Source organism: Oncorhynchus nerka, linkage group LG3 (assembly GCF_034236695.1).
Source record: "Oncorhynchus nerka isolate Pitt River linkage group LG3, Oner_Uvic_2.0, whole genome shotgun sequence".
Classification (NCBI taxonomy): Eukaryota; Metazoa; Chordata; class Actinopteri; order Salmoniformes; family Salmonidae; genus Oncorhynchus; species Oncorhynchus nerka.
Genome location: NC_088398.1, coordinates 10,915,985 through 10,926,199, shown reverse-complemented (window position 1 = coordinate 10,926,199; position 10,215 = coordinate 10,915,985). Strand labels below are relative to the sequence as shown.

General features: G+C 48.1%; 1 protein-coding gene across 1 annotated transcript in view; it reads left to right on the top strand.

The window, feature by feature from the left end:
* The first annotated feature begins 211 nt into the window (after positions 1–211).
* The window catches only part of LOC115127049 (IgGFc-binding protein-like), a 33,644-nt gene continuing 23,640 nt past the window's right edge, over positions 212–10,215 (top strand). Inside the window, 17 exon segments of the mRNA XM_065006628.1 lie at positions 212–1,429; positions 1,642–1,982; positions 2,102–2,675; positions 2,767–3,128; positions 3,130–3,288; positions 3,290–3,373; positions 3,536–4,106; positions 4,265–4,863; positions 4,955–5,498; positions 5,660–5,856; positions 6,084–6,222; positions 6,370–6,695; positions 6,814–7,387; positions 7,479–8,083; positions 8,246–8,816; positions 8,975–9,573; positions 9,665–10,208. Of these exon segments, the coding sequence (XP_064862700.1) occupies positions 250–1,429; positions 1,642–1,982; positions 2,102–2,675; positions 2,767–3,128; positions 3,130–3,288; positions 3,290–3,373; positions 3,536–4,106; positions 4,265–4,863; positions 4,955–5,498; positions 5,660–5,856; positions 6,084–6,222; positions 6,370–6,695; positions 6,814–7,387; positions 7,479–8,083; positions 8,246–8,816; positions 8,975–9,573; positions 9,665–10,208 (7,969 nt within the window). The 5' untranslated portion in view covers positions 212–249.

Below are 10,215 nucleotides of genomic sequence, written 5' to 3'. Positions count from 1 at the left end.
CAAAAACAAATTAATTTGTTCCTTACTAAATTAACACTTGACAGTCAGTGAATTCAGCAAGAGCAGTCGGAGCAAGACAATTGTACTGTATTTAAGCTATAGTATATGTTTCCTTATTAAACTGATATTTCATTAGTCAAAATGGTTGTGAAAAGAATGCAGGTGCTCATCTGTAAAATGGTCTTTCTTCCTTTATGTTTAGTGGTAGGTGGATCATGCCCAGTGGGGCGGGAGTTCATTACTGCCTTTATGCCTAACTATTTGCTGAGCTACCAACATGATCAGAGTCTTCAACTGGCCATAACCACACAGGATTATCCAGCCATTGTTCAAATTCAGGTCAATGCAATCGGCTTCTCGACCTCAGTGAAAATAGAGAAACAGAACACCAAATGGATCGGCATACCTGGTACCGCTGAAATTGGGGGTCCAGGAGCTTCCACCAAAACAGTGCAGGTCACCTCCAACTCTGACATCTCGGTGGTGGCCTTCAACTACAAGTTCGCGACCGGAGACAGCAGTGTGGTCTTCCCGACTGACCAGCTGGGTACTGACTATGTGGTCTTCTCCCCCGGTGAGGGTCCAAGAAACAGGCACAAGCTTATGTCTATTATCAACGGCAAAGAGCCCAACAAGATCACGATCATCCCTGTCTCCAACATTAATCTCAGTGGCGTGGATTCCTGGAAGCAAAGACAGGCGGTGATTGTTACCATGGACCCATACCAGGTCTACCTCTACCAAAGCTACACCACTTTCACTGGGACCAGGGTAAAAGCTAAGCACCCTGTGGCAGTCCTGGGGGGACACGAGTGCATTGCAGATGGAGGCCGCTGCAATCACGTCTACGAACAACTGCTACCAGTACAGAGCCTCTCCACCAACTACTTGGTTCCTTCCATGCACATGACCCAATCAACAGACTTTGTCAACATTGTGGCCTCAGAGGACAACACTCTAGTGAAGATCTTTGAGGGAAAGGTATCCACTGCTAAAGAGCTGAATGAGGGGCAGGTGTATGTGATATCTGTCCAACCCAAATATCCGCTGATCATCAAAAGTGATAAGAAGGTCATGGTGATGTACTTCAGCAACAACAAGCCCTACGATCCGTTCCTCACCAACATCCTCCCAACGTCTGATCTAGCCAAAGAGTGGTCGGTGGACACGCAGAGCAAATTCGAGAGCACATTGGTCATTGTCTCCGAGGGGGAAGGGATCAACACTGTTAAAGTCTGTGAGAAAAATAATTGTGTGAAATCTCTCCGATGGACATCATTCAACTCAGACCCTAAGTACATGTGGGTAAATGTTCCATTGGGAGAGCAGCAACAGCATTTCTCTATCAAAGGCGACTCCCTCATGGCTGTTTACGTTTATGGTGGCATGCCAAGAGACGGCTACGCAACAACAGGAGTATGTTCCAAAGGTAAGATGTTTATTTGACACATGCACTTAACTGGCCTATCAACTGCCCCTCGACACCTCCCCTGTTAAAGAGGACAACTCTTAAACAATACAATGCAACGCAACACATCGCAATGCAACGCAACACAAAAAAATATATCGCAACACAACACAACAAATGCACTGCATGAAAACTAGAGTTAGTCTTGAATGTTGCTTCTGTTCTCACCTCAGGCACTGCACCACCCACTCCATCACCAGACCCATGTGAGAAAGTCAAATGCAGAGAAAAGGAAGAATGTACAAAGGGAGTTTGTGTCCACATCTCCAAAGCAACCTGCAGGGCCGTGGGCGACCCCCACTACCTCACCTTTGATGGGGAGCGATTTGACTTCCAGGGCACCTGCTCATATGTCATGGCCACGGTTGTTAAATCTGATCCTGGCCTCATCCCGTTCACTGTCCTGACCAAGAACAACCACAGAGGGAACAAGAGGGTGTCTTTCGTAAGGAGAGTCTCAGTCACGGTCTATGGGCTGACTGTTGTGATCAGCACGCATAAAGGGAAGGTTGAGGTGAGTAAACAAGAGACCAGAGGGAAATGTTCAGAGTTGGGGTCGGTTCCATGGTAAATTTGGTCAACCCAGGAGGTGAACTGAATGGTTTTTCCATATGCTTATTGATCTTTTCTTAGGTGAATGGTGAGAATGTTTACCTGCCTGTGACCCTGGCCGGAGGAAACCTAACGGTGGTGTATAGTGGCAGCTATGCTGTTCTGAAGACAAATTTTGGCCTGAAGGTTATGTACGATTGGAACATGAAGTTCTACATCACTGTCCCCAGCAGCTACTTCCGCACCCTGGGTGGGCTCTGTGGGAACTACAACGGGGATCGCAATGACGAGTTCACTAACCCCAAAGGTAACAAGGAACCCACATTGGTGAAGTTTGCCCAGAGCTGGAGAACTGAAGATGGCGACTTGTTCTGTCATGATGACTGCCAAGGGGAATGTCCTAGCTGCACTCCGGCTCTCCAACAGAAATACAAGGGAGAGAAGTCATGTGGTCTCTTGGCCAAAAAAGACGGCCCATTCGCCAGCTGCCACAAGGTCCTGGACCCAGGCATGTTCATGGACAACTGTGTCTATGACGTCTGCATCAATAAAGGCATCTATCAGTTCCTCTGTGAGAACATGAAAAGCTACAATGATGCCTGTTTGGCCGAGGGGGTCAAAATTAGCCCTGAGTGGAGGACAATCACTGGATGCTGTGAGTTGTCCTCTTTCCAGACATATCATTCAGATTTTTAGATTGCAATTTTCACTATTATTTAAATCTATTTCTCATTTCACATTTGCAGCACTGGAATGTCCGTCAAACAGCTACTACGAGGCGTGTGGCACAGCTTGCCCTGCCTCTTGTTCAGATCTAGATGCCGAAGCAAAGTGCAAGGAACCCTGTGTGGAGACTTGTCAATGCAACAAGGGCTTTGTCCTCAGTGGAGACAAATGCGTCTCCAAGGGGAGCTGTGGCTGCTCTTATGAAGGACGATACTACCCATCTGGAATGAAGTTCTGGGAAGATGACAAATGCACAAAGCAGTGTGAATGCAATCCAGGAACAGCCAAGGTTGAATGCAAAGCAACAGCATGCAAGAAGTCAGAGATGTGTGGCCTGCAGATTGGTAAGAGAGATTGCTACCCAACATCATATGCCACCTGCCAAAGGTTCAGGCGACCCCCACTACCGCACGTTTGATGGCAAGAGGTTCGACTTCCAGGGAACGTGTACTTACGTTCTCTCCAAATTGGTCAGCAAAGATGACAAGTCTCTGGTGCCTTTTGAGGTGCTTGTAAAGAATCAGAATAGGGGGGAGGAACACGGCAGTGTCTTACACAAAGACAGTCACCGTCATTGTCTTCAAAAACATCATCACCATGAGTAGGGACAACCCTGGCAAAGTATTGGTAAGCTACCTTAAAATGTTATCCATTCCAAATGAATTACATAATTGCATTCCGGGTTTACTTGGTCAATGAGCTTTTATGATTATACTATTTAATGTAAGAGGAAATATCAGGACAGTATCATCCTTTGTGTTTCATCAACATTTCTTTCTCTCTTCTCAGGTCAACAGCCAGTATGTGAACTTGCCATTTGATGTAGAAGATGGCCAACTGTCCATCTTCCGCAGTGGGTATTTTGGGGTGGTGAAGACCAAATTTGGCCTGACACTGAAGTTCAACTGGAACAGCCACGTCTCCCTAACCCTCCCCAGCACCTACTCAAACCTCATCGGAGGGCTCTGCGGAAACTGGAACGGCCAACGGAACGACGACCTCCTCAAACCAGACAAGAGCCCTGCCAACACCCCAACAGTATTTGGGGACAGCTGGAAAGTGGGGAATGACCCTGGCTGCTCCAGCGACTGCAACGGCAAGAAGTGCCCCACCTGTGACCACAGCTTGATGCTTGATTACCAAACAGGGAAATATTGTGGCAGGATCACAGATAAAAACGGTCCGTTCAAGTACTGCCACGCCAAGGTGGACCCCACAGAGTACTATGAGGACTGTGTGTTTGATATGTGTCTGTACCGTGGCCATGCCTCTGCCCTCTGTAACGCCCTCAGCACCTACACCACTGCCTGCCAGGATGCCCCTGCCAAGGTGGAACAGTGGAGGTCGGACAGCTTCTGTCGTAAGTAGTGCATAGACACACCTCATCAGATGTGTATTTCAAAACAACGACTGTAACAATTATGGTCATTACAATATGTCAGAAGTGGCTGGTCTAGCTAACAGCTCCTGGTTCCCGACATTATTCAATTGTATCATGTTTGACCTAATGTGTTGTAGCATCTTCCTGCAAGGTCAACAGCCACTATGAGGTTTGTGCCTCAGGCTGCCCCCAGACCTGCAGTGGCCTCGATGAGCCTGAGAGCTGTTGGAACTCCCTGTGCACCGAGGGCTGTGTCTGTGACGACGGCTTCATACAGAGCGACAGCGAGTGTGTGCCGCTGGCTGAATGTGGCTGCATTCACCAAGGCCAATACTACCAGATGGGCCAGGTGTTCTTCCCCAGCAGCCAGTGCAAAGAGCGCTGTGTGTGTAAAAAGGATGGACACATGGAGTGTAATGTGAAGTTTGCCTGCGGTCCCAATGAGAAGTGCCAGGTCCAAGACGGGGTGCAGGCTTGTATACCCATGAGCACGGGCACCTGCCATGTGAGCGGGGCCAGGAGATTCCACTCGTTCGATGGCAGCTGCTTCAGCTTACACGGGGACTGTGTGTACAAAATGTTGGAGGTTGTGGAGAAAGACGGATCGATGGCTCCATTTGTTGTGTCAGTACAGCAGTTGACCAAGATTGATGATGCAATGGTCACCAGGAGGGTTGAAATACAGGCCTACAAATACAAGATATCTATGTCTCCCAGAGTTATATGGGAAATAACGGTAGTTTTCTGTCTTGATCTACTCATTTCAGTATTAAAAAGCAACACTTGATTAGAAAAACGGATGTTTTCAATCTTTCCTCCTTTCACAGGTGGATGACGTTGCAACAAATCTCCCGCTGTCACTCGGAGATGGAAAGGTCAGGGTCTACCAGAACGGCATTAACATCATCGTGGTAACAGACTTTGGCCTGATGGTGACCTACGACACCGTTGCTGGCGCCATCATACAGCTTCCATCCACTTACAAAGGTGTTACCGGTGGTCTCTGTGGCAACTATAATGACAAGAAGGAGGATGACTTCCTGCTGCCCAGTGGGCTGCAGGAGGCGTCTGTGGAGAAGTTTGCAGCGGGGTGGTTGGTGGTTCAGGAAGGGGTCAAATGTCAGACAGGATGTGACGGTGGCTTGAAGTGTCCTCCCACCAGTGGACCCCCGCCGGCTTGTAGCATCATAAAGTCACCCAAGGGTCCATTTGCCCAATGCCATGCTGTTGTGCCACCACAAGAGCACTTTGAGGAGTGCACGAAGGAGGGAGAGGGTGGGGATGCCCTGTGCCGCCACTTACAGACGTATGTGACTTTCTGTCAAGCATCCGGTGGCCTTGTCAGCAGCTGGAGATCTGACCAGTTTTGTCGTGAGTAAATTTTGATATTGAAAGTTGATTTACCTTAACCTGGTTTATCTTAGTGTATAATATTTCTCTGACCTAATGCTCTGCTGAAAAACAATTGAAGCTGAAGCTGATTTAAGTTTTTTGATAACATGCATCTCCTCCCATTTCCATCTGTCCTCCAGCTCTGACGTGTCCAGCTAACAGTCACTATGAGTTGTGTGCCGACACCTGTTCTTCCACCTGTGACTCTCTGAGTGAGTCTCCCAAATGCCCACTATGCCAGGAGGGCTGCCAGTGTGATGACGGCTTTGTGTTTGATGGTGGCAAGTGTGTCCTACTGGAGAACTGTGGCTGTGTGGTTGATGGACACTATTACAAGGTGATTACTGATTTATTGACAAAAATTGCCATTTCATATCCCACAAATACAATAATATACTAAAGTCATTATTACAATAAGAGGCCTATATCTGTTCTATTCTAAATGCAAAAATATATAATCAATCTCTATTCTTGGTCAATATTTATTGTTTTACAATCATCCTATGGTTTCCACCATAGTATAAACACTCAATGATATCACTGACATGTTTTGCTGGTTTTCAGTCTGGCCAGTCTGTGAGGCTTGGCAACTGTTCTGAGACCTGCAGCTGTGCAGCAGGAGAATTCACCTGCAAGAACTCACAGTGCAAAGAGGGTCAGCAATGTGCGTTGAAGAATGGAGTCATGGACTGCTACAGCACAGGTAAAAAAACATGAATAATAATGCTACCAAACAGATATGGCTTTGTGTTAGTACATTTGGATGTGGAATTATGGACTTTGTTGATGTTTCTATTTTGATATTGCAATGAGCAAGATATGTTAACATCTCTAATACCCATTTTGTCAGACCCCTGTGAGGATACTGAATGCCGTGAGAAGGAAAACTGTGTGGTGAAGAACAATAAGGTGGTATGTGTGGCCCAGTCCAAGGCCACCTGCAGGGCTGTGGGCGACCCCCACTACCTCACCTTTGATGGGGAGCGATTTGACTTCCAGGGCACCTGCTCTTATGTCATGGCCACGGTTGTTAAATCTGATCCTGGCCTCATCCCGTTCACTGTCGTGACCAAGAACAACCACAGAGGGAACAAGAGGGTGTCTTTCGTAAGGAGAGTCTCAGTCACGGTCTATGGGCTGACTGTTGTGATCAGCACGCATAAAGGGAAGGTTGAGGTAAGTAACAAGAGACCAGAGGGAAATGTTCAGAGTTGGGGTCGGTTCCATGGTAAATTTGGTCAACCCAGGAGGTGAACTGAGTGGTTTTCCCATATGCTTATTGATCTTTTCTTAGGTGAATGGTGAGAATGTCTACCTGCCTGTGACCCTGGCCGGAGGAAACCTAACGGTGGTGTATAGTGGCAGCTATGCTGTTCTGAAGACAAATTTTGGCCTGAAGGTTATGTACGACTGGAACATGAAGTTCTACATCACTGTCCCCAGCAGCTACTTCCGCACCCTGGGTGGGCTCTGTGGGAACTACAACGGGGATCACAATGACGAGTTCACTAACCCCAAAGGTAACAAGGAACCCACAGTGGTGAAGTTTGCCCAGAGCTGGAGAACTGAAGACGGTGACTTGTTCTGTCATGATGACTGCCAAGGGGAATGTCCTAGCTGCACTCCGGCTCTCCAACAGAAATACAAGGGAGAGAAGTCATGTGGTCTCTTGGCCAAAAAAGACGGCCCATTCGCCAGCTGCCACAAGGTCCTGGACCCAGGCATGTTCATGGACAACTGTGTCTATGACGTCTGCATCAATAAAGGCATCTATCAGTTCCTCTGTGAGAACATGAAAAGCTACAATGATGCCTGTTTGGCCGAGGGGGTCAAAATTAGCCCTGAGTGGAGGACAATCACTGGATGCTGTGAGTTGTCCTCTTTCCAGACATATCATTCAGATTTTTAGATTGCAATTTTCACTATTATTTAAATCTATTTCTCATTTCACATTTGCAGCACTGGAATGTCCGTCAAACAGCTACTACGAGGCGTGTGGCACAGCTTGCCCTGCCTCTTGTTCAGATCTAGATGCCGAAGCAAAGTGCAAGGAACCCTGTGTGGAGACTTGTCAATGCAACAAGGGCTTTGTCCTCAGTGGAGACAAATGCGTCTCCAAGGGGAGCTGTGGCTGCTCTTATGAAGGACGATACTACCCATCTGGAATGAAGTTCTGGGAAGATGACAAATGCACAAAGCAGTGTGAATGCAATCCAGGAACAGCCAAGGTTGAATGCAAAGCAACAGCATGCAAGAAGTCAGAGATGTGTGGCCTGCAGATTGGTAAGAGAGATTGCTACCCAACATCATATGCCACCTGCCAAGGTTCAGGCGACCCCCACTACCGCACGTTTGATGGCAAGAGGTTCGACTTCCAGGGAACGTGTACTTACGTTCTCTCCAAATTGGTCAGCAAAGATGACAAGTCTCTGGTGCCTTTTGAGGTGCTTGTAAAGAATCAGAATAGGGGGAGGAACACGGCAGTGTCTTACACAAAGACAGTCACCGTCATTGTCTTCAAAAACATCATCACCATGAGTAGGGACAACCCTGGCAAAGTATTGGTAAGCTACCTTAAAATGTTATCCATTCCAAATGAATTACATAATTGCATTCCGGGTTTACTTGGTCAATGAGCTTTTATGATTATACTATTTAATGTAAGAGGAAATATCAGGACAGTATCATCCTTTGTGTTTCATCAACATTTCTTTCTCTCTTCTCAGGTCAACAGCCAGTATGTGAACTTGCCATTTGATGTAGAAGATGGCCAACTGTCCATCTTCCGCAGTGGGTATTTCGGGGTGGTGAAGACCAAATTTGGCCTGACACTGAAGTTCAACTGGAACAGCCACGTCTCCCTAACCCTCCCCAGCACCTACTCAAACCTCATCGGAGGGCTCTGCGGAAACTGGAACGGCCAACGGAACGACGACCTCCTCAAACCAGACAAGAGCCCTGCCAACACCCCAACAGTATTTGGGGACAGCTGGAAAGTGGGGAACGACCCTGGCTGCTCCAGCGACTGCAACGGCAAGAAGTGCCCCACCTGTGACCACAGCTTGATGCTTGATTACCAAACAGGGAAATATTGTGGCAGGATCACAGACAAAAATGGTCCGTTCAAGTACTGCCACGCCAAGGTGGACCCCACAGAGTACTATGAGGACTGTGTGTTTGATATGTGTATGTACCGTGGCCATGCCTCTGCCCTCTGTAACGCCCTCAGCACCTACACCACTGCCTGCCAGGATGCCCCTGCCAAGGTGGAACAGTGGAGGTCAGACAGCTTCTGTCGTAAGTAGTGCATAGACACACCTCATCAGATGTGTATTTCAAAACAACGACTGTAACAATTATGGTCATTACAATATGTCAGAAGTGGCTGGTCTAGCTAACAGCTCCTGGTTCCCGACATTATTCAATTGTATCATGTTTGACCTAATGTGTTGTAGCATCTTCCTGCAAGGTCAACAGCCACTATGAGGTGTGTGCCTCAGGCTGCCCCCAGACCTGCAGTGGCCTCGATGAGCCTGAGAGCTGTTGGAACTCCCTGTGCACCGAGGGCTGTGTCTGTGACGACGGCTTCATACAGAGCGACAGCGAGTGTGTGCCGCTGGCTGAATGTGGCTGCATTCACCAAGGCCAATACTACCAGATGGGCCAGGTGTTCTTCCCCAGCAGCCAGTGCAAAGAGCGCTGTGTGTGTAAAAAGGATGGACACATGGAGTGTAATGTGAAGTTTGCCTGCGGTCCCAATGAGAAGTGCCAGGTCCAAGACGGGGTGCAGGCTTGTATACCCATGAGCACGGGCACCTGCCATGTGAGCGGGGCCAGGAGATTCCACTCGTTCGATGGCAGCTGCTTCAGCTTACACGGGGACTGTGTGTACAAAATGTTGGAGGTTGTGGAGAAAGACGGATCGATGGCTCCGTTTGTTGTATCAGTGCAGCAGTTGACCAAAATTGATGATGCAATGGTCACCAGGAGGGTTGAAATACAGGCCTACAAATACAAGATATCTATGTCTCCCAGAGTTATATGGGAAATAACGGTAGTTTTCTGTCTTGATCTACTCATTTCAGTATTAAAAAGCAACACTTGATTAGAAAAACGGATGTTTTCAATCTTTCCTCCTTTCACAGGTGGATGACGTTGCAACAAATCTCCCGCTGTCACTCGGAGATGGAAAGGTCAGGGTCTACCAGAACGGCATTAACATCATCGTGGTAACAGACTTTGGCTTGATGGTGACCTACGACACCGTTGCTGGCGCCATCATACAGCTTCCATCCACTTACAAAGGTGTTACCGGTGGTCTCTGTGGCAACTATAATGACAAGAAGGAGGATGACTTCCTGCTGCCCAGTGGGCTGCAGGAGGCGTCTGTGGAGAAGTTTGCAGCGGGGTGGTTGGTGGTTCAGGAAGGGGTCAAATGTCAGACAGGATGTGACGGTGGCTTGAAGTGTCCTCCCACCAGTGGACCCCCGCCGGCTTGTAGCATCATAAAGTCACCCAAGGGTCCATTTGCCCAATGCCATGCTGTTGTGCCACCACAAGAGCACTTTGAGGAGTGCACGAAGGAGGGAGAGGGTGGGGATGCCCTGTGCCGCCACTTACAGACGTATGTGACTTTCTGTCAAGCATCCGGTGGCCTTGTCAGCAGCTGGAGATCTGACCAGTTTTGTCGTGAGTA